Raw genomic sequence first — 23,739 nt, 5'->3', positions numbered from 1 at the left:
AATTTGGGTCCAGAATGATTCCCATATTCACTGCATACTTCAACAAAAAAGTTTCACTATCTCCAGGAATGCTTTTATATACTTTGTTGATTTGACAATGTGGCAAGAAATTTGTGCTGTGGCTCATTCTAATGCTTGCCACACTGGTAGTGAAAAAAACCCCAAAAAGTTAAAAAAGCCCCACAAAACCAAGCAGAAATATATGGTGACTTTGGCCATTGCTTAAATAGATCCTGTGAAACTACAAACTCTTAGAAATGGAAGGAAAAGAGGGAGCAAGCTGTTATTTTCATTCTTACTTGCCACATGTTTTGACTAACAATAGGTGTTTTTCCAACAGTGTGTAACTATAAAGGGTATCATAATTAAAAATAAAGTATGGGTTTATATTTAAATTGTACCCTCTGAGACGTCACCTGTGATACACTGGAAGGTAATAAATCAGCTGATAAATTAAATAATATATGTTTTGAAAGGAAAAGAGAACTCTGTTGTTTAAAAACACACTCAGAAATAAAGCAACAAAAAATGTGAGAGCAGAAAAAAAATTTATAGAGCAGGTGTTTAGAACCTGAATTTTTATGAGTAATTAGTTGACAGACTTACTCTTGGGTACAATCCCTCTAGTCCTTGGTAGGAAGAGAGAAAGTGGATTTGATGCTACCCAAATATGATAATTTTATGAACTTAAACATAGGAACAGCTGCTTTCTATGGGTCTTTGTCTCAGTAAAGTTTTAATATAATCATAAAGTTTGAAATATTTGAGAGATAAAAGTGTGCAATTCCAGTTGGAGTTGAAAAATCAACACCAGAGTCTTCAAAGCAAAGGTTATTTTTCATATTCAGAGGCAAGTCTGTGTAATGCAGAGATACATGAAAGGGGAAAATGGAAAACTGGCACCTGCAAGTACAGGTATTATGGCAGCTTGAGTAATTGTACCAGGAATTAATTAAACAGAGGAAAATTAATATGGGCCTGGAGAACTTTAAAGGTGTAAATCTCTGTGTTTGCAATGCCACAGGATCTGCCATTTCTTACAGTTCTGTCTCAGGGGCTGCACTCCTGGGCAGTGGAAGGGACACACTGAGCTCACTCCACACCTGGACTGCATCCACAGAAAGCAGCAGGCAGAGGTGCTGCCCACAAAGTGTGGGAATGTTTGGGCTGGGTTAATACCATAAACGTGAAAATTCCATCGAGGAGAATCTTTCCACTCGCAGATAATTCAAATCTGCTCCTTCAGATCAGGTAAAAGTGACATTTTGAGAGACGTTCAAAGGAGGATTTGGATGCTCTTTCAAAATAGTCTGTGCAAGAGAAGTGTCTGAAAGATTATTGGCTCCTCATCAAATGCAGAGCCAAGGAGGGCTCACAGAGCTGGTTGCTGAAATCCATCTGGCATTTGCAGCAAGACAAGAAGAAATGAACATGCCCTGTGACATTATACCTGCAACCACTCATCATAATGAATTAGGAGCAAGTGATAATAGTAAATTAACCTCTATAAGCTCGGTAGATCCTTCATTTGCAGAGGATTATTGAATTATTGTACTGCTGATTTAGAATTATGGCCTGCCTGCAAATTTATAAAAATCAGAGTCCTTTCTCTAACAAGACAGAAATGAGCAGTAGAGATCTGAAATAACAGCGAGGGGTAAAAATAGTTCAGTCACTCAGAAAAGCTCATCCACAGCTTGCATGATAAGTGCTGTGTCCTTCTCCCTCTCTCTGTAAGGTGTGGTGGGCTTTTTTTTCTGTGCTGACCTCTGCCATACCTGAGCAGCAAGACCCCCTTTTTTGCTCTTCCATTAATAGGTTTCACGCAGAAAATAATGTCAGGGAAATAAATATAAAGGACTATTTCCTTTTACACTGCATCAGGTCCTCTCACTACTTTTTGGCAACTGACCCTGCTACAGCAGGAGGGAAAATCTTGTTCGTGCTTTCTTGAAGCTAAAAAAGTAATCTTTACATTTGTATTTTCATATCAAAGTGCTTTTCAACACAGGTAAATGGGAAAAAAAATCCCACCCCTTCCCTTTTCAAAGGAGAAAATGCTATCAACCAGATTTTCTTTCCAAAATCCTCTGCTCTAGAGAAGTAGAAATCTACCTGGAGGTTTCTGTGGCAGCCCAGCTCTGTGATGGGAATTCTCTGTCAGACCATAGAGGCTAGACCAGCTTTTTTTTTTTTTTTTTTTTCCCCAGTGGTGCTGGGGAAGGCTGAAGAAAAGTGTTTCTCACCCTGATGAAAAGAGGTTTGGGATGCCTCAGTGAGATAACTTGGAGGATGCCCAGGCTCTGTGCCAAGCAGATGGGCAGAGCTCCATAACTCAGACCTTTCTCACACAGCACGAGGTGTTGAGGCCAGGCTGGAAACCTCCAGAGAGCCGAGGGAGGACAACCTTTCATTGCTGGCTTGTGAGCCAGATGAAACGTTTTACCACTTCTGCGTTTGTTCCAAACAAAGAACACACAAATATTTGTGTTAGAAAGTGCAGCTGTGAAGCTTTTTAAACCTTTACATATTCAATCAGTGCCTGAAGCAGCCCTGCTCAGGCTGCAGCTCTTTGTATTCCGAGACACAGCCATGCCTTGAGAAGCTCCTGATCAGTGCAACTCCCTGCAGAGCTGGAGTTTTCATAGAGAAGATATATATTCACATAAAAGATGCTTTGAAACGCTTTGCAAACCAGGATGGAATAAAAATTACAGAGTGCCTGTGATGGAGCCTTCCAATCCCCATGTTCAGAGAGTCGCCTGTGAGTCCCTTGCAAACAGATTTTTGGAGAACTAAAAGAAAAGTTTCAACCAAAGTAATAAAGTACAGCAAAGGGGAGAGGTTGAACCCTGGTACTCAGCTTTTATTCATGGTTTCCTAAAAGCAGTGGAGTATTAATTTCAGATCTTGAAACACTTTTTTTTGTGCTCATCTTCTGCTGATCAGCTGTCGTGGTTTCATGCTGGGAACACTGGGAGCTGTGCACTGGGTGGGCAAAAAGCTCTTTGAACGAATTTGGTGTCCTCCTTCAGTCTTTTGACAAGAATGCTTCATTTCTGTCCAAGACTGAGTGAGAGTATCAGAGGGAAATTTCTCAGCAGTAGCAAACATTTCATGTAATTTTCATTTCCAAGCTTCACTGACTCTCAACTAACCATTCAGTTGAGTTCAGTTCTTTTCTTAGAAAGAAAGACCTACATACAAGCTGCATATTGGGAAGGGTGAAGACAGAGAGATGGGAGGGAACAGGCCCCTTTTTGATGTTGAATGTTCTCCTTTGTAATGTGAGAAAGTTCCACTGAGAGCCCTCGGCTTGGGCTGTGTCTGACAGCTGGACAGACTTGTTTGAATAAACATATTAATGCATAACGCTGCTGGGGAATCCTGGAGTGACATTATTCTTCCTTTATGAGCCTGAAATGACTTCTAGCTGGGCCTCCGTGAAGAATGAATGCACTTTTAATTTATAATAAAATAGGAGCTCACGATTTAGTTCCTCTTTACTTGTGGCATGGAAACTTCAAAAGAAAAGAAATTGTATTTATTTATTTTTGTAGCAGAGAATATATGGCAGTTACCTCTGAGTCATCAATTTTAAGACAAATGTTGAGATAAAACCCAGAATACAATTTTGGCACCTCAGCAATACTGCCAACATAAATTCCTTCCTATGGATATTTACATTGGAGGCTTGTTGCAAACTTGGCTGTTTCACCTTTTTTGTCTTGTTTGCTTGTTACAAATCACTAACCAGTCAGTTATAGACCATAAAAGTTTAGATGAGGAGCTTCTGATTTAAATTCAAAGCACATTTTATAGACACAGAAACCCAGAAGGCTGACTTGATGGCTTTCTTACTTTCGACATTCCTGCTGCAGTCAATGAAACAGTGCCTTTGTGGTCTTTTAAAACATATCTATCAAAAGGCAAACAAAAAAGCAACCAGCCAGTTGAGTCCCTGTTAGCACTTTGACCTTACCATTGATCATAGTCTTTACAATTTGAACAGGAATCTTTAGTGGTTTTTAAGAAATACTATTAGGCTACAGAGACTTTCCTAATGTTCATCTGCCTGTGTTACTGAGCTGATCACCTTTTGCCATCAAGTACTATATCAATGTCAAAATTATTAATGTTGTGGTTTAAGGCATATTAAGGTTTGGCTACTGGAGTGTGTGTGTTTAAACTGTGTTCAGCTCAAATGGTTGACCTTCTAATGGAAGCATTATAATTTATCCATAATATTAGATTTCCTAAAAAAGTAGATTTTTGGAAGGATACTGGTAGAAAACACTGATTTGTTCTACATTTTCCTTTGAGACTGAAATCTAGATTGTATTTGTTTTTATTAAAGAGAAAGAAAAGGCCCTTGTTTGAAAAGTAAGGCCTTGAAGTCTGCTAAGTAGCATTTGTTTTACTGGCACTTTGATTTTATCCTGCCTTTGATTTACGTTTGTATACAGAGATGAATTGCTACCAGATCTGCAGAATTTGAGAACAGCTTGCAAACTTTTTATGGGGTTTTAGTCCTTGATCCTGCAAACACTTTTATAGAAGGAAACAACCTGGTGCTCATAGAATGACTGAACTCTGCTCCCACCGAAGCTGTTGATAAATCTGCACTGATTTCAGCAGAGCTTCAGGCAGGTCAGCACTGCTTGCTTTGACAAATAGGTGTTAGCAAGACCAGGATCTAAGAAATCAGAAGTGCAAGAAAGTTAAGGGTATAAAATATTCTCTTCCTGATAATCTTGGGTGGATCAGCTGGATCAGACATTGCCAGAACTATTGGGACACTTTGCTACTATTTATTACCAAAAATTAAAAACACTTCACACTGGGTCAGTACTGCTTCAGTATCTTGCAGAACCCCACAATTTCTGTTGAATGGTTGGGAGCAGGTTATTGAAATTAGGAGTGAGAAAACTCAAGATGAACTTCTGATGGGGTACACAAGCACTAGAACCAAAAGTGATTTTTAAAGATTTGGCAGGGAAAAGGGTTTGCATACCTTCATGACTGGTTCAACTTTTATTATCTGTAATTTCATATATATACATATGTCACTTAAGTAATGAAAAAGGGAGGAACTGCTTAGTATAGTGGCAAATCTATCCTAGCCTTGTCTTGTAAACTTAACATACTTCAAAATTATATGATCAAGAACATCTGTTTCTCAGCCAGGAAATATTTAAGGGAAACTCACACATTTTTACTGTGGTTATGTGGAACAGGTCCTGCCACTCAGCAGAGCCTTTCAGATTTTCAGAAAGCCTAAATCAGCACACTTACACGGAATTTAATCAGAGGAATCAATGACTTCATTATTTATGTTAATTTGTGAGCTGAAGATCAGCAGTTCCTGGCTCACAGTTCAATGAAATGATAAAAGTATCAGCAACTAGTGAACAATGTTATCACAAATATCTACTTTGAAAAGTCTTTTCACTTTATACAATTCAAAACCTTGAGGTGCATATGGAAATGAAACTCAGATTAAGTACCTCTAATTCCAACTCATCCCGGTCCATTTCTTGATGAATTCCTCCCATGTAGTCATTTGGGTCATAGTATTCATGCACAGATGGATGGCTGGGAAAAAAAGGTATTTTTTAGGACAGCACTCAGGACTTTAGTGGAACTTATAAATGCATTCCAAGCTTGTAGGGGAGATGATGGACTAACCCCCACACCGAGGAGCTGCATGTGGTTAATTCTATAAGCTACACCACTTACCCCAGTAAGTGTTTTAAATGAAAATTCCATGTATTGTAGGAGGACAGCCTGCTGCTTTTTACTGCTTGAGCTCTCCCACACTTCCACTGCCTTTACTTTGGAAGTTGTAAGCAGTGTAATGCTCTTGTGATCACTGTTTTCTGTGCTGGATTATTTTATCTGCAGTGAAAGTAAACTCCCTTTAATTCTCTGTTAACTAGAGACATGTCTGAGGCTATTTATGTAACAGCATCTGCTAATTGGCTTGGGTAGTCAAGTTGTGAGAGGCAGGCGAGATAAATCTGAATGGAATTGGGAGAAGTGAGAGGAAACACCAGGAAAAAATGACTCTGCTTTCAGGTGCTGTGACAGCACACCCAGAGAGCTGAGTGTGCCCTTGTATGAGAAGGGATGTGAGGGAACACCAACACCTCCAGCCCAGAGCAAGGGCACTGCTGATCCAGCAGCTGGGATCTGTCTGATGATTCAGGAACAATGTGAAGTTGATAGGGCTAAGCTGGAATAATGCAGGCACGTTGCAACCTAAATCACAGAATGATTAAATTGTGGAATAGTTTGGGGTGGAAGGCACCTCAAGGAAAATCTCATTCCACCCGTGCCATGGGCAGGGACACCTTCCACTAGACCAGGTTGCTCCAACCTGGCCTCGGACACTTCCAGAGATAGAGCAGCCACAGCTTCGCTGGGCACCCTGTGCCAGAGCCTCACCACCCTCACAGAGGAGAATTTTTTCTAAACGATTCATCAGGAATTAATCTTTGCCATTTTCTAAGTGTAGCTGGTTTTGCGATTGGTGAGTCAGAGGTACTAAAAGCCCCCAGTGCAGATGAGGTTGGGAAGTGCAGTGTCTGAGCCCCCAGGAATCATCACATCCTCTCCACAGGCTCCAAGCCCTGCTGTTTGCTCACTGCAGGCTCAAAGCTCCAGCCTTTTGTCAAGTATTTCCACTAAATCCTGCTGCTGTGCTTGAATTTTCAATGGGCTGGGAATGGGTGGCTGTGCTGCAATATCCACCCTTCAAATATCAGCAGAGAGAGTCACGAGAGGAGCAAACACACACAGGGAAAGGTCCTGGCTCAAAGTGTCGAAGTTAATGGTGCAGGATCAGTGCCTGCTTGCAGCCAAACCCCATTTCCCAGCAGGGATGTTTGAGAGGTGGCTGCACACCAGCCCTGCCTCTCACCATCCTCAAAACCAGGAATTGCTGTGGCTGGACCAGATCAGTGTCACACCCAGCACCTGAGAGGGTCAGAATCCATCCTTGCCATCCATCCTTGCCATGCCCTGCTCCCTGGGGCAGGATGACAGGCAATCTGCAGGGGCTCCTTGGGGAGAGCTCTTCTGCTCTCCAACAGCCTGTGAGGGCGGGGGGTGTGTGCGCCAGGAGATAATTGTCATTTGTATTTGTAAGTACAAAAGCATCAAATTACCATTAACAATAATTAAAATTTGATTCTAAAACATCCCTGACAACGCTGGTAAGTAATTTTAGTCCGAGAAAATAACTTATTTGAGTAACAGCGCTGCAGGGTTATAATAAAGTAATTAATACACTGGAACAGAATGGAGCAGCTCTTAGCATTACACAATTTATGGCAGCCATAAAAAATAAAGTTAAAACATAAGCAACCCAAAGAGGCAGTGAGAGGAATTACAAAATGCAATAACTTTATCCATCAAATGCCAGCAAAAAAAAATGAGCTTTACGAGGCCATGTTGTGACTCAGTGGCATTACTCATGTGAGTAATGTCTCGCTAATGTGTAGGAAAAATGAAAATGCTGTGAGTTATGGCTCAGTGCTGGACGAATCCCGGCCGTGTTTACCAGCAAGGGAGGAGAGGTTGTGAACTGCTCCTAACACAGTGCTGGAACCTGGAAACTGAGAATTTTAAACTTTCTGTGCTAACAGGTACTGACCCCCCCGAGAAAACACTGCTTTTGAAATGAGGCCGTGGAAAAGGCTTCCGAAATGAAATAATAAAACTGGAATCACGAATGTGTAGTTTGAATAGGAGAGTGTAATATCACGTAGTGGAAAACTTAAATTTCAAGGTTTTAGAATATAGTAATATATATAAAGCAAGATAAAAGTTTTAAGGTGGAAATTTGTATTTCTTCTTCACCTTCTTCTTCATGAGTTTGGGTAATTTTGTACAATTAGATAAAAAAGTCCACATTGCGAATCACAAGTGGTTAGTTATTAAGTTAAAAATAATTTAAGTAGCTTTTCTTAATTAAAAAGTTGACCCTTAAAAGACCTTCTTAAAAAAAAGTCTCCATTTTTAGCTTGAAGTGCTATAAAACTCAGTTTATAGAACTATAAATAAGAATTAATAAACATCTAAGCCTGAACAAGAAATACTGCCTCACACATTTAATCCCAGCCCTAGCAAAAAAAACCAAACACAGTAACATATAAATAAATAACTAATAAAAAAATTCAAATAAATAATGATATTTATTAAATCATCATATATAATTAAATATTTAATTAATAGATATTTAATTAACAAATATTTAATTATATAGTATAGAAAAATGTAATAGATATACAATTCTATGTAATTATATATATAATTATATATAATAGATATATAATGATATATAGTATATATAATATATATAGTGTATATTATATATAATTATATATAATATATATTATATGTAAATATGTAAATATTATATATACTTATATATACTTATGTATATAATTATATCTAATAGATATATAATATATTATATATATTGTATATATAATATATTATATAGTTATATATTATTATATATGAAATAATATATCTATATTATAAAAGTACCATACATAAATATATACTTAATTATAGAATACCCACAATTATATATCTATAATTAAATAATTATAGTGACGTTATAATTACTTATTTAATTAGATACTCAACAATAATAAATAAGTAATAAATAAATCACATCAAGCGGCGATTTTACAGAGCACGGGGATTTCTGAGGCTGGAAGAAGCATCACTTACTCTTGGGGCAGCAGGTAGGGCTCGAGGGCGGGGCTGGGCGAGCCCATCTTGCTGAGGGCCATGATGTGCTCGAAGGTGATGTCGGTCTGGGTGCCCACATCCACCAGCTGCGGCTCGTGGCCGCTGGGGAAGGCTTTGGGGCGCGGGGCTCTCCTCAGCACCTGCACCACGATGGGCTCCTTGGCTGTCTTGAACGCCTCCACCGCCTGCTCGTGCGTGGCTTTGGATAAATCCTTCCCATTGACCTGCGGGGACAAAGCAGCAAAGCTGTCAGGGACACAGCAGTGCCATCCCAGTCATGCCTGCAGTTCTAGCTGTCGTGTTTTATGGATTCTGTACTACCTTAGGATGTAACTCTGAACTCCATACAAAGAGTTCCCAGTTCTCCTCCCAGCTCAGGCACACAGAACAATCCTTTTCCAGCCCCACAGCCAAGGACAGCTGCAGCTCCAGCCCCAAAAAGTGCAAACAGCAGCGAATGGAGGAGAGAATCTGGGAGGATGGGACTGCAGAACCTGGAGCTGGGATTGCACAATGAACCCAAGATGGAAATGGACCCAAACTGATAAAAGTGTGAAAACTCCTGACCCAGGGTCCATCTTGGGTGTAGCCATGCCAGGCTCTTGTGCTGCCCAAGGTGAATCCTTTGAAGGGTTTTTAATAAATCCCTGCTTTATTCCTTTAACTCTGTCCAGCCTCTGCTCCAGCTCAGCCTCTCAAGGCATCACCCAGGTGTGAGCAGCCAGTGCCAGGAAGGATCCCCACAATCTTGTGCCTCTCTCATTTTCCCTTTTCACTACGATAACTTTACAAATCCTTTGCTCTGCTTTTATTTTGATAGATTTTACTGGGCTTGCTCTTTGAGGTGAAGCACAAACCAGCACCCCATTTGTTTCTTGCAGATTAGAAATCCCTCAGCCCTTGTTCAAACACAACAAGTTATTGATTCTCCTGTAGTTTTCCTAGTTTTGGTCCGCTTTTTAGACACTTCACCTTTTTGCTGATCAAAACCAAAACTACAAAACTATGTGTCTGTGTCTGATAAACAATTTTTCAGATGAAATGTGATGGTAGTACTCAGTCACTGTAATAAAAAACTCAATTTTAGAGTAGTGGATAGAAATAACACGAGACATGCCAGGCCATGGAATCTGGGGGCTGAGAAGAGAATTCACACACTGCACCAAGTGCACACTGTTTAGTCACATTAAAGTAAGTGGGGCACCTGAATGAGAATATTATTCAGCACAATAACTGAATTTAGCCCATGCTTAACATATTGCCCAGGGCAAAAAGCTGGCTGATATAAAGAGGGTTAACTTGAGTGCAGAATAGGTTGAAAAGGCTAAATTTCTGCTGAATTACCTTGTGCAACTAACAATTTTTCCCTGCTGTCATCTGGGGTTTGCCTTAGAGAGGTGATGACACCAGGATTTTTGTGAAGCCAGCTGAGAGGGGAAGGTGTTAGCATGACATTTACATCACACAAACACTTGCACTGCACACGATTTAATGCACAGCATGTAAAGTTTGGCCTGGTCAAATTAAATATCATTAACTCGCCCAATTGAGCAGATTACTTTAAAACAGTTTGTACAGCTGTAAAATTAGGTTCAGCGTAATGTTTTCTCTGGAAAAAGGAAATGCTGATTATGGTTTGAGTTTTATTATTTGCTGCAAATTAAACGTTGCACATTTTACTGCATGCATCCTAATTTTTTTTTTTTTTTTGGTGCGACTAAACCCAACAAGCAATCAAAATAAAAGAATCTAAATTGCAGTGTATAATGTTTTATTCAGAAATGTGCTCAGAATAACTCTTCAGCAGGAAACTATTTATGAAGACCCTTTCTCCATCTTTATAGTAAGACCTGGTAAAATCCTGCAAAGGCCAGATTTCCAGTTCATTCCCAAATGCTGCAATGAACCTGGATTACAGACAGTTTAGTACAGGCCTGCATTTTAATTTAGGTTCCTTAGGACACTTTTATTTCTGCAAATCCATGGGCTGGCATCCTCTTTGTGCTCTGCTATGCAATTGTTACATAAATAATCATAACTTCAAGGACAGGTTGATGTCATGCAGGGAACAGGCGGTTGTGGCTGGACTGTGTCATAAATTGTTACTACAGGAATTATTTCCAAGTAGTTTCCTGACTGTGTTGGCTGCAAGCTGATAATGCCATGAAAAAGAAAAGGTGCTGCAAAGCCAGGAAGAAAAATGTGGGACCAGATTTTAAAACTGGGGTGATGAGCCAGCTAAATTTGAATCTAAACCCTCTCCTTCTGCAGAACAGTCTTGTGTAAAAAAGGTTTGTGACTTTCTGGCATTCAGCTTTCAGTTGGTAAATTGGTAACTCTACAAGCAGAACTACATTTGATGTGGATACAGTTTTAAAGCATGGGTTTGATAAGATGGCAATGATTACAGTGAAATGAAGGCATAAGTCACTGTACTGCTGTTATTATGAGTTTCTTAACCCATTTCAAAGACCCGGTTGGGGATTTTGTCTTTAAAAGTTAATATTTCTATGAACTGTGGCAGCACCCACATCATGTTAGGCAAACAACCCTCTGGACAGTAGCTGTCCACATGATGAATGGTCCTGGGGTCAGTCTGTGGGTGCCTTACAAAAAAACTGATTCCTAAACCCCAGCTGAGTGGAATCCTTTCAGCTCTGCAGGTTCCTGCTCTGCTCAGCAGCCTTGGCCACTCTGGTGGATGCTGATCTGAGACGTGCTCAGAACTACCCTAACAAGTGATGGAACACAAAAATGTGCTTAAAAGTGCTTTACAGCAGGGAATTCCATTTCTGAATCTCGTCCCTAAAAACCTGTAGTAAGTGTCATAATATGTGGTAAATAATGAGCAGTGAATAGTTTGTAATTACTTTTTTTTTTAAGCATTTCCCATCTCAGCACACCAATAATATCATTTTCTACTAAAGGCAAATGAGGATGGCAGTGCTAAATATTTGGATAATAAAAAGCAATAATTCCCAAGTCTGCTTATGCATAACAGAGATAAATTGCTTTTTAGTCTAGAAGAAGTAGCAGGTATTGGTATTTAATTTTTAGTAGCACAAAAATGATGCAGAAGAGAAATATTCTGGGATGATCTCAATGGCCTGATTTCTGGTGTCTGTGTAGTCAGTACTTGTGGCTAATCCTGAGTCTAACAAATATGCTTAGTTTCTATCTGGAGAATTTGTTACAATTGACAAATAATTATTCCCAGTGCTTAAAAGCCAAGTAATACATAATAAATAAATTAATACATCTGTAGAGCTTTGCTTTGTTAAAAAAAGGGGGCTTTATATTCCTACAATTTATTCCTAATGCTGCTGAATTGTGCTCAGCAATTTTTTTTCTTTATAAACAGTTACATCTGAAATAACACAGGAAAAAAAAAATCCATGCACATGAATGCTTCAGGAGACTGCCAAAAACGACAAATATGCATAATTTCTGAGGAGCATGCCATGTGACAGAGACAATGGGATCTTTCATGGCACAAAAGATGGATAAATTAACTTGTCTGAAAGGGTGAAATGCTTAGCTTTTGGACCTTCTTAGCATTGGCAATATACTGAATATGGAGAAAGCTGCAGATAAAGTGCAGAGACTGGAGTTAAACTGAGCTGAATGGACTTGGATGGAATTTGTGGTGCAGCCAGATAGTGGCTTTAGTCCCTGCATAAGGCAGGGAAATAAATAATCTGTATTAGGACCAGACAGTAAATAAGGAAGGGATGCTTGAATTTTTATTATTTTTTTAATAGAAGCTATGCAATGATTATGAACTAGAATAGCATTTACAGTATTTTATTTTATGGTAGGTACTGTTCTTCTGCACTAAAGTAGGCTGGAGAGAGGACCAAGAAATCTATAGAGGCAGCAAGAAATCTATAGATAAAGATGGCATAATCCTGTCTGGGAGGTCTGTGTCTCCTGGCAGCTTTAATACTTGGAATTAAAATAAAATAGTCTAGATGCTCACTAGAGTCAAGGGGTGTTTTGATTTTGCAGTGCCTCAGCTCAGGCTCTGACTGAGAGAGGACATTAAATGCAAATCAGGAAGTTATGAAGCTGAGTGTGCCACCAGCATTCCATGGCCAGACTGAGAGAACAGAAAGGAAAATGCTGCCATGGTCAATTAGGGTAGAAGTGATGGATATTTGTAATTGAGGAAAAGAGAGATGATGCCTGAAGGCAGAACAGGGGAAGCCATGGCACAAATCCAAACGGGTGATCCCAGCAAACAAACAGAAGGAAACGATGTCTTAAACTCTCATTTTGATCGTGGAGCTCTCATTAATTCCTATACCCAGGAGGTAAATGGTCAGAAAAATAAACAGGAATTAATGAGAAGAAGAATGAAAAAAATCTAATATACTGTATCTGGCCCCAAATAGAAGCAGAACTTCACTGAGGAACCCAAAACATCAGGTGGAATTGCTGAGGAATATCCCATGACAGCTTAGGAGGAGTGAAGGCAGCAAATATGTGGGAATAGCTTGAGATCTGACTCCTAAGAGCCATGAAAAAGTCTGGAAACATTTGAGTGCTACCTTGGAGATAAAAGGGTAAAAACAGGCAGTAGGATCTTGGGGGGTGTAGGGTTGGTAAGAACCAAGTGCCTTCCTGAGTCTGTTTTCAAATCTCTCTCAGTTAGCAGCTACATATTAAGTAGAAAAAAAACAAATAAATCAGTGATGATTTGTGATCAGTGATATTCTCAACAAGGAGAAGAGGGAAAAAAAAAAAAGAAAACAGAAAAAACCCTCCTATCTCTTTAGGCTTGTGAAGAATTTGCTCTACCTCACTAGGAGATGGCTTTCCATATAATTTTCCAGAGCTGTGAGTGTGTAAGGGATTGGATTTACAACAGCTTCTGTCGGCTGGAGCTGTGCAAGGCATTTGGCATCCCTCCTGTTGAAATCTCCTTCTTCTGTTAATTCCGGATATGTCACAGTGAAATACCTTTTGCAAGGGCAGATTTTCTCACGTTTTTATATTTATATACGTGCTTTTACTTTAACAATTATTCTACTGAGAGGTTTGGGATCCTCCAGAGATTCCTGAGCCAAGTGCCACTGTTTAAATGCTAATTTCCTGAGGTCAGAATTGGCACAGGGTCCAGAGGCTGGAGCCTTCCAGCCTCCCCACTGTGAGGACAAGGCTGGACCTCCTGTGCAAGGCAACAGGAATTTGCAGCCAAGGCTGGGATGACAGAATTGTTCTCTGTTACTAGAAAACACATTCTTATTTTTGTTTGAGGTATGAGGCGGGATAGTACAGGGTTCTGCTATTACATAAATGTCATTTTATCAATAGCTGCAGTTTAATTATTGAGCAAGGTAAGTGATTTACAGGCTTTATGTCTCTGGGTGGGAAGAGAAGGCTAATTAATTGCCACTTTTTAATGGCAGACATAAATTAGAGGCTTTCAGGTATATCAAAATATGTCACCTGCTTACAAGTGGACAAAATTCCCCCCTGGTTGCCACCAATTGTGATTTTGTTTTCCTTCTGACACAGTGCTCATGGAAACCCCAGTAGTGGTGGTTTCTCTTTTCCTGTGAGAGCAGAATTAACACACCTGGGTTCTCCACACCAGGATGTTCTGGAGCTGATTCCCATTTTCCCACTTGCAGCCACAGCAGGAGCACACCCAGGAGCCCTGGGAGGGGACACTGGGACAGGGCTGGGACAGGAAAGGGCTGGCAGAAGAGAAAGTGGGGAGGGTGCTCAGGGAATGGGGGAGTTCAGCACTCAGGCATGAGCAAACACCATCTGCAATATACAGATGAAGTGACTTTAGGCACTGGTGGAAGTAGTCACTGAAAAGTTGAGAAAGCCACAAAATCCCCGTGCAGAAGAGTTTAGTTATAATTATTTTGTATTTTATTTTCGCAGCAATAGCGTGTAACATTGTTTTCTGGATGTTGGGAGCACAGAGCAGAAACCAGACAGGTTTCAATAAAAGAAAATTATTATTTTCCATTAATTTAGACTGATTTCTGTGGGTTAATGCCATGAATGATAAACATTTGTATGCATTGTACAGCTTGTTGGCTCTTCTATGCCTCATAAATGTCACAGAGAAAAAAACTTTTTTGCCTAAGAATGAGTAAGCAGCTTTTCTTTGTAGAAATTCATGCAAATCCTTGGGAAATGCACTATAAAAATGCTAGTTCTGTTAGACTACAGACGTCTGTGCTCCATTTAAAATGCTCTTTATGGTCTGATTCACTTCTTTAGCAAGTTCTTAAGGAGTCTGCATACTAAGAAAAAGCAGCACAACTTTAAAGATTTTTATAGAAGCAAGAGCAGCAAAAAGCCTATTTTATAACCCCCCCTTCTCCTCAGGAATTGGAGAAAAAAGGGTTCAAAATACAGGTTAATTCTTCTTGCAGCTCCATCTAATCCCTCTTTTATTTCCCTCATATGTACAGTCTCCCTCTTTTTGAAACCCCAGAATTATATTGTTTAGTAATAGACTGTTTCCATGTGTGTGCATTTCCCTTCTGCCTCGCGAGTCATCCATGACAAAACAGTTCAGACCAAGGGAAAAATTCTTTTCCTTAAGAGCACAGAATACATTTGTTCTCCAAACTGTTAACTTGCAAATGGAAAATCTTGGGAGAAAGACCCTGCAAATAAAGGAATTTTTATTTGGCTAGTAATTAGCACATTTACGTATTTCCAAGGCAGTGCCAGGACTGTCTGTAGCATACTAAGATGCTCTTGGTTGGGTTCTCAGGCTCTGCTCCTGTGGACCACTACTCAAAATAAAACCACGTGGAATTTTATCATTTACTTCAATGAAAACACAAAGCAATGCTGGGGCTTCTGAGATTTTTGGATTTTCACTAGGAGCAAAGTTTACTTGGAGCCCTTTTTCTCTTAAACGTGCATTAATCATGTTAAATGATTTTATATCAGTGCAGAAATGCTTTTCCTTATTTTTAAGCCATCTTTTGTGCATCTTTTAATGGCTTAATAGCTCAGGTCCATCTAACACAGCCAGAAGTTTACAGGCCTCCCCTTTTAATGCCTCTCTCTGCCATTTCTGCAGCGTGACCCAGAGGGGGCCAATCAATGGGATCTCTGAGTGAGGTACAAATGAGCCATAAATAACCATGAATTACTAATGACTGGGATTCAGCAAGTGTAATTACCCGTTTTCTCACATCCTCTGCTTTGTCCACCTCTAGCACTGCACCTCCAGTGTGGCTCCTTGGGAAATGCTCTTGCCCTTCCCACGTGTGCTTTTCCCAAGAGGCAAAACCCTTGGGATGTCTATGTGTTCATCCAGTACAGAAAATTACAGATTTTTACGAATGACAACTTTCAAAAAAGCTGTGTATTCTATATTTATGTTTAAAATAACACACAATGAGAGTGAACAGGATGAAAAACTTAAAACCCTTTTAGTTGAGGGTGCAGTGTTATGTGGATTCAAGCTGAATTTGAGTAGCATAAGAAACAATGCTTGTACTGAATTAGACCAAATCAGCACCTTTTTCTCACAGAAAAAGGGAATGGTCAAAGATTAAATTTGTAGGGAGCTTTCCCCTGCTATGGCCTTCCAGCACTCACAGTTTGGTAAGGAAATATTTAACACCACACCTCAATTAAAATCGGAGCAGTACAAGTTTCTGGTGCACAGACCAGCACTTCAAATAATACTGATATCATTTTAGCAGCATAGCAGACTATGCAAGCACACAGCAAAAGCCAGTGCTGCCTCTGGAGACCTGCTCCAGGCAAACAGACAAAAGGAATCTCGTACAGATGAGAAGATGAAACACAGGAGGAGTGAGTGATCTGCCCGAGGTCACAGGAGGGCACAGCACAACTGATCCCATCTCCCAGGCACTGTTTAAGATCATTCTAATTGCCAGCATCCTGACTGTTTGTTTTAAGTCCATCTTCCCACTCCCTCCTGCTTCCACAAACGCCTCGGGGATGCAGGACAGGGAAAGAGCAATTGTGGGCAGCTCTGAAGATCATCTGTGCTGGAGATGGAAGAACACCCAGAGCTGCTCTTGGGAGCCCAGGGACAGATCCCAGTGGATTTCTCAGTGAGAGGCCCTGCTCCTTCAGGAGCTTTGTCACTTTGGGTCTTCCACAAGCAGAGCTGAAGTGGCTGTAGAAAATGAACCTCAGAAGGGCTCGTGTAGGCAGGAATCTCACCACCACCTCCCTCCGTGCTGCCATGTCCTCATAGTGAGCTCTCACAGTGTGACATGGATAAAAACACCTTCATTTCCCTTTGCTTTTGGCTGAACCTGGTGGCAGTGACACAGATGCACCAGGTCAGACACAAGAGCTTCTGCTGAACTCTGAAGCACCTCGGCCAAATTTAAAAATTCTTATCAGCTGTGATCTTCCAACACCTGAATGATTGCTTTCTCTAAAATGATGTTCAGTTTTCACTTTGCAGGAATGCACAGAGTTTTGGTTTGAAGTTGCAAAAAACCCTCTTGTTGCACTTCTGTTTGTAGTTTTTGTTATTATTTAGGATAATTTTGATCTATTAGTGCCCAGCTCCTATGCCAGAGGACAGCATGTCCAATCACCTCTGTGTCCCTACCCAGGATTATCCCTGTATGGACACAAGGAAGAGAACAGTGCCCCGATTCTGACCATTTGTGTTTTGGATGGTGGCATCTGGCCTTTTGCCTAAAGATATGCCATATTAATAGGGAGTTCTTCTTCAATTGTCACTGCTTAAATTAGTGAGTATTGTAATATGTAATGTTTATGTATATTTGATATTATTTATTCTGCTCCTCTCCTGCCAAATCCCTGACTTGTGACCAAGTTCTAGGGGGCCACTTGGATCTGCTCCCCTTTACCCAGCAAATTTCTGCAAGGACCAATCCCAGTGTTCACATAACTGGAGAGTTGTCCTGTCCCAGTGAAAATGAAGCCTGACCTTTTGTTCCATTATTAATGAACACAACAAAACACATTTACTGAATCTGCACTTTTTCATTACTCCATATGTTTCTTTTTCTCCCAGCCCATGTCTGACATGTGACAGTAAAGCACAGAGTGATTGTCCCTGGTGCCTTCTCCCTTGTGACTGCTTGCCACCTGCTTCATAGCATTAAACAGATGTGTAAGTGTAAAGCATCACAAAACTCATCCCTTCAATCATTCATCATTTAAAAAAAAACCCTAATAAATCCATGCTATGGCTGAGCATTTTATCTGCCCACTGTAAAGATGAAAGGCACTGCAGATTTTAGGAAGATTATGCAGCAGTGAGATATTTCTTGTGCAAAGTAGGTCAAATTATGCATTTATATCACAGGTGACCATTAGGCATTTGTTTATTTCATATCAGATCTTGTTTATGTTCCTTTAATGACCAAAATATTCCTCTAACTTTACAATAAAGAATATCTGCCAGAGAAATCCTAACAGAGGCATTGCATTATTCATCATCAAGTGAAGAGGAAAATTTCAATTGCCAGTTTCTGGTAAATGTCTAATTAGGAAAGGGGACTTGTGAGCCACAGACAGGCGCCACGATCATTAAAGGGCAGTTTTCTGAAGATTATGAGTCTCCAGTCTGTCAAGCACAGTTTTTCTACAGCTGAACTAATGCTGCAGTAGAAAACCCTGTCTAGAACAAAGCCCTTAGAATTAACATCTTGTTTAAGCAAACACATGCCTACTTTGAAGTAAGTGTGATAGGTTCACAACTGTTATTGAGGTCAAGTTTAATGGTAGTGAAGTGACAGAATCGAACTTCAGCACTAGTTTTAATTTCAGCTGCAGCACTGGCTGCACATACAGAGCACTTGAAGCCATACACTGTATTTCAAGTAGAGCAGTTCCCTATAATTGGCACCACCACTTTGGTCTTAACATGGAAAACTACTGAAATGTAGAGCAACTAATTCTCTGGCTGCCCAATTAAATTTGAGGGTGTGAAAAGCATACGTACAGAGGCAATTATTTCTGTTTTGCAAATCTTACAGTTTTGATTAGATTTTTTTTTTTTTTTAGCTGAATGTTTATTTTGGCAAGCTTCACTTTGGCCCTGCTTTAGGATAACATCATTGCTCAGTAGGTTTAAGTCTAGTTAGACTGTTTCCCTGAATTAGGCTTTCTTACTGATTGATTACTTTGGTCTCATTTTCTCAAGTCTGAACGTGCAAATGGAATTCTGATGGCAAAGGGGCCTGCACTGGTGATTAGCTCAGTGCAGCAGGTTTGTGTGGGAGCTCTGCTGCAGAACAGAGCCCTGCAAGTGATGCCACTGGAAGCTGCCAATGGCAAACAGTGTTGGCTTGTTCCTCATCACTGCTGACCTCTCATTAGCACAGAATTCCTATCTGACCTCGGTGCTTATATAACCTTGGCCACAGAGCATCTCAGTCTGCTTCAAAACACAAATCCAGCTTGCCCACCGCTGTTTTTTTACCAACACTGTCATTTTTCCATGCCTCAGGGACGTGCCAGGCCAGGAGCATGTGAGTGAGGCTTTCAAGTTCCCGACAGGCAGAAAGATCATGGCAACAACTGTTTATTTATATATGAACTTTAGTATTTGTGAGGGGTGCCAGCTCAACAATCACGGAGCAGAATCTTCTGACCTCAGCTCAGCTGAACCAAGGGCAGTGGGAACATGAGCTTGTTTCCTGTCCTAAGCCTGGAGGAAGGGGCTGGGCTTTGGGCTCATTTATCTCGGGGTTTCTCAGCTGCAAGGACCAGTTTTGCTGGGTTGTTTTTATGGTAACTTCCCCCTGTGAGCACTGGGTGAGCTCCATCATCTTAAATCCCAGGGAACAGTTCTGAGCATTGCCCATGCAGGTTTAGAGTCCTATCTGTGAGTTAAAATTCTACACTGACATCCTCAGAAATTTTTCCAGTGGAAAGTGTCCCTGCCCATGGCAGTGGGGTTGGAATTACAGGATCTTTAAGGTCCCTTCCAATCCAAACCATTCTGTGATGCTGTGAGGATTCTATAAAACACTGTGTCCATCTAGGAAATTATTTCACTGTGTGTTTACCTCCCATACTGTGCTTAGTGTAAAACAGGTACTGGAAAAGTTCCTTAAATTGCAGGTTTAAACTTTTTTTTACTCTATTTTGTATGCTGAAAAACTCTATCTCAGATGACTCATTCTTCTGTAAGTTTCCTCCAATGGAGTTTACTTTTTGGTCCCTCAGGAATTTTCCATACAAAGGGAAAATCCCTTCTTTCTGTTATTGTTTATGTAGGAGTTGATGACATTTAGAAAAGCACACCAGAAACCTGGTGTTAAACACCCTCCCAATTTTCTGGTTTTCTTTCTTCCCCCTTCTCCTTCCATTTTCACAACTTTTAGTATCTTCTGAAGAAGATTTCCACTTAACCAGACACCCAAAAATCTAATAGTGTATATTAATTAATCTAATATGCAATATTCAGCTGGGAAGCAAACCTTAGGATCCATCTAAGACGGGATGTGCACCCCATTGCTGCCACACTCATCAGTGGTGACACTGCTCTGCATCAAGGCTCCAAGCTGCCACAGTCCCCTTTGTATTTGTAGCACAAAGCATTGATATGCACAGCTACAACAGACTCTAATGAGGAGGTGTCTTAATTTGGTTTTTATTATGTGATTAAAGGTACAATAAGGTAAGTGCTCAACAAGAGGGAAGACCATTGTTCTGCATCATTAAGCTCACAGCGGCCCAAAAAGAAATTGTAGGCAATGTGCCAAAGCCCTTAATGAAGAGGATCTCTTTGAATTATCTATGGATGAGGAAGGGATAAAGCCTGAGCCCTGGTATATTTGATCCTCTTTGTGCTCACTGTTAGAGGACTTACAGAGCCAGCCGTACCGGACCTTCTGGAATTGTAATTTATGGAAGCATTAATTTCCCAGCCACACTAAAGCTCTTGGCCTAATAGAGAAAGTGCAGTTATGTACTATTATTAATTCCTTCAAGTGTTTTCTGAATTCCTACATCTTGGAGTCATGAACTTTTAAAAAATAGGGCTAAGGAGATTTATTTGTAACGATGCTCAATATTCCCTAAAATCAAGTTATGCAAATTTTGTCTAACTCAGAATTCTTAAACAGCAATGACTTCTTATCACATGATATTAGGGTTACATGGATGACACAAAAAACCACTGCAAGAGACATTTTCTACTGTAGGCAGATTTTGAAACTTTTATCTTCTATATTCTGTAATTTCAAATGGCAGTGATCCTTCATCTCCCTCACCGTTTAATTTTAAGTGATTGCTCTTGTGTGTAGGTTACATGAGGACACATTTTTATAGTTGTAGTGACATACAATTATCTGGATGTGCTCCATAAGCTATAGAATTCCCTCCCTCCTATCTTGCAAGAGAGAGAAATCAAAGTAGACCCCTGTTGAAATAATTTTGCACAGTTATTTATATTCTAGAATAATCAGGGATTATAGTCTTAAATAATTCAAGTTTTACTATGTTAGAAATCCCAGTTTTACAGGATTACATGCACCTTTCATTTCTGTGGAAACTGAGGGTATTCCAAGAGTGTTTCCCAAAATACTTCCATACTTAATGAGGAGCACTGGGCACTGACACGTTGCTGAAACCAGGCTGCAGCACTTTGCAGGTTGACAGAATTCTAAAACCAAACTCCTGCCAGGGATCTGCACCTGCAGATCTGAACTATCTGAACTATCCAGCACCGGATAGTTCACTCATCTCACATATCAGCAGGAACCGTTCCTGGGACTCATTTCAGGACACGTATTTCAAGAATCTTGTCCTGCATCTGTTGGGAGATGTCAGTAAGTTGCAAAGGTTCTCTGCCACCTTCCCTTCGTGACACAAATTGAGCAAGCTGTGATCGGCTGTTGTCTCAGTCTCTCCTGGTTGTTGCACTCCTAAATGTGACTCACTGACAGTCCCCAAGCCCAGACTGCCCAAAAACTTGGCAGGATAAGGAATTATTCCCACAGCCACTGCTGTATCTGAGCGGAGCAGTCACACAAACCATACCTGGCCCCAGGTGTGCTGCTGCAGGCAGCAACTGCACCTGCTTCTCAGTTCAGAACACTGCCCAAAAAACCTGATCACCTCCCTCTAAAATTCCTCCCCTCATCACATGCAAGCAGCTCAGCAAGTGGAAGTGTGCTGGTATAAATAGAAATGACAGTCAACATGTCTTTCTATTTGCTCCCACAGGTTTTTTTTTTTTCATTCTGCAAAGCGTCAGCGTCCTTTGGGTGAGCGAGCGAGAATTAGATCACAACTACGTGGTTAAAATTTAATCACTCCCCTACTAGCATAACATACAGACCACATCTTTTATTCACTTTGTTGTCAGTGACATCAGTATCTGGGATCAGCCGCAGGTGGGAAGGCAGCAGGACACGGGATTGCTGAGCAATTCCCTCTGCCGGCAGCGCGGAGCAGCGCTGGGAATGTCACCCAGCATTGTCACTGATCCTAAAGCACCTCAGGAACGGCAAGGGGAGGGGGGGAAAGTACGGCTCGAAGGATCTGGGTAGTGTCTGAGCCTTTGCACAGACAACCCAATCCACCTTTTCAGTACTATGAGTGTATATGCCTGTGAGTATTTCCAGGGGGAATACAGCCTGAAATACTTGGCCATCACTTCGCAGGGCTCCATCCCACTACCTCAGCCCAAACTATGATATGTAGATATGACAGAGTAAGGAATCTCAGAGGCACGCAAAAGGAAAAGCAGAAACAAGAAATAAAATCTTTGTAATAGAGGCTGATGTGTTAACACACTCACAGAAAACTTCTCAGAAGGTTCATAGGAGTAATCTGGTATCTAAAGATCTGTAGGGCAGTAGTTTTAATGTGCTGTCAAATCTGTTTGTTAGCTGGTAATTTTACACATCAAGGCGCAACACCTACAACAACTAGCTACAAACTCTCAGTGACAGACACTCACAGACCAGGCTGAGCATCAGTGAACACACTGCACACAAACAAGGGGCTCTAGGCACTTGTAAACAGATACAAAACCTTCCTCAGACATCTTTTCACTTGTGCAAGGAGCGTGTGACCAAGACGTGATCCTTGACAAGAAATTTAACCTAATATACACTGGAGAAATAAAGACAGTCTTATTTTGTGATGAAAGTTTTGTGAAAAGTTTGATGTGTAATAGCTACATTTATATATCTGATGTTGTGCACATGTGAATGGGAAGACACAGGCTAAAACCATAATCATTATCACACAGATTTCAAACACGGCAAACCCACTTTAACTTCCAATTCCTGGTATTCCAGCTTCCCTGCCCTTAACCGTGATGACAAGCCTAAAAGAGAACATTTGCTTTTAGAAACGAAATCTAATTCTTTACCTGACAAACTTCATACAGCAACTTGTACTGCTCTTCTGGCTTCTGCAGAGTGCACAAACTGCATCCCATGTTTAGATTCGGGCGGCAGAAAGGATCTTCCTTATTCCCCCGAGCAGCCAGAGCGATGCCAGTGGCCAGCACACATCCAGGTGGGGCAGGGACCCGCAGGTGGGGCGGCTGGAGCCGGCTGTGAGCACCGCGGAGCTCTGCCTGTCCCCGGCACCGAGAGCTCTCTGCTCCCTCCCTCTGCCTCTCCCGGAGCCCAGGCACGGCTATATACCGCCACTCATGCATATTAATCACCCCTCATTGCCTATTCATAACAGACAGTGATACACAAGCTATAATTGCCAGCTATGACAGCTGAAATTTCTCTAATTAACAGGCAAGTGCTTCAGTAGCAGGCGTAATAAAGGACACTAACAATTTTGTAAACCATTTTGTAGCAATTACAAATAAACACGACTGCGTTTTACTACGGTCCCCCAGGATAATTCTTCCCACATTTCAGCAGGCTGGGAGCGGGGTTTGAACGTAAGGCACAATGAAATGAATGTCATGGTACAGAACTCAGCCATGGTGAAGTTGAATATGCTCAGTAGCATTTATTTCCCTCCTGGACTGTGGTGCTATTTGAG

The 23,739-nt window shown here is 40.8% G+C and overlaps 1 protein-coding gene across 2 annotated transcripts in view; it reads right to left on the bottom strand.

The window, feature by feature from the left end:
• PDZRN3 (PDZ domain containing ring finger 3) overlaps positions 1-23,739 on the bottom strand; it is a 131,742-nt gene that overhangs the window by 8,061 nt on the left and 99,942 nt on the right. Inside the window, exons 1-3 of one of the 2 annotated variants that reach the window (XM_014873673.2) lie at positions 23,102-23,342; positions 8,746-8,990; positions 5,508-5,595 (exon numbers count right to left, since the gene is read on the bottom strand). In XM_014873673.2, coding sequence (XP_014729159.2) covers positions 5,508-5,595; positions 8,746-8,990; positions 23,102-23,170 — 402 coding nt within the window. In that variant the 5' untranslated portion in view covers positions 23,171-23,342. Of the gene's footprint in view, positions 1-5,507; positions 5,596-8,745; positions 8,991-23,101; positions 23,343-23,739 lie in introns of those variants that run through there. The other variant, XM_014873663.2, reaches the window with a different exon arrangement.

This window comes from Sturnus vulgaris, chromosome 11 (genome assembly GCF_052056855.1).
Source record: "Sturnus vulgaris isolate bStuVul1 chromosome 11, bStuVul1.hap1, whole genome shotgun sequence".
In the NCBI taxonomy this organism is placed as follows: domain Eukaryota; kingdom Metazoa; phylum Chordata; class Aves; order Passeriformes; family Sturnidae; genus Sturnus; species Sturnus vulgaris.
This window is presented reverse-complemented; position numbering and strand designations above follow the sequence as displayed.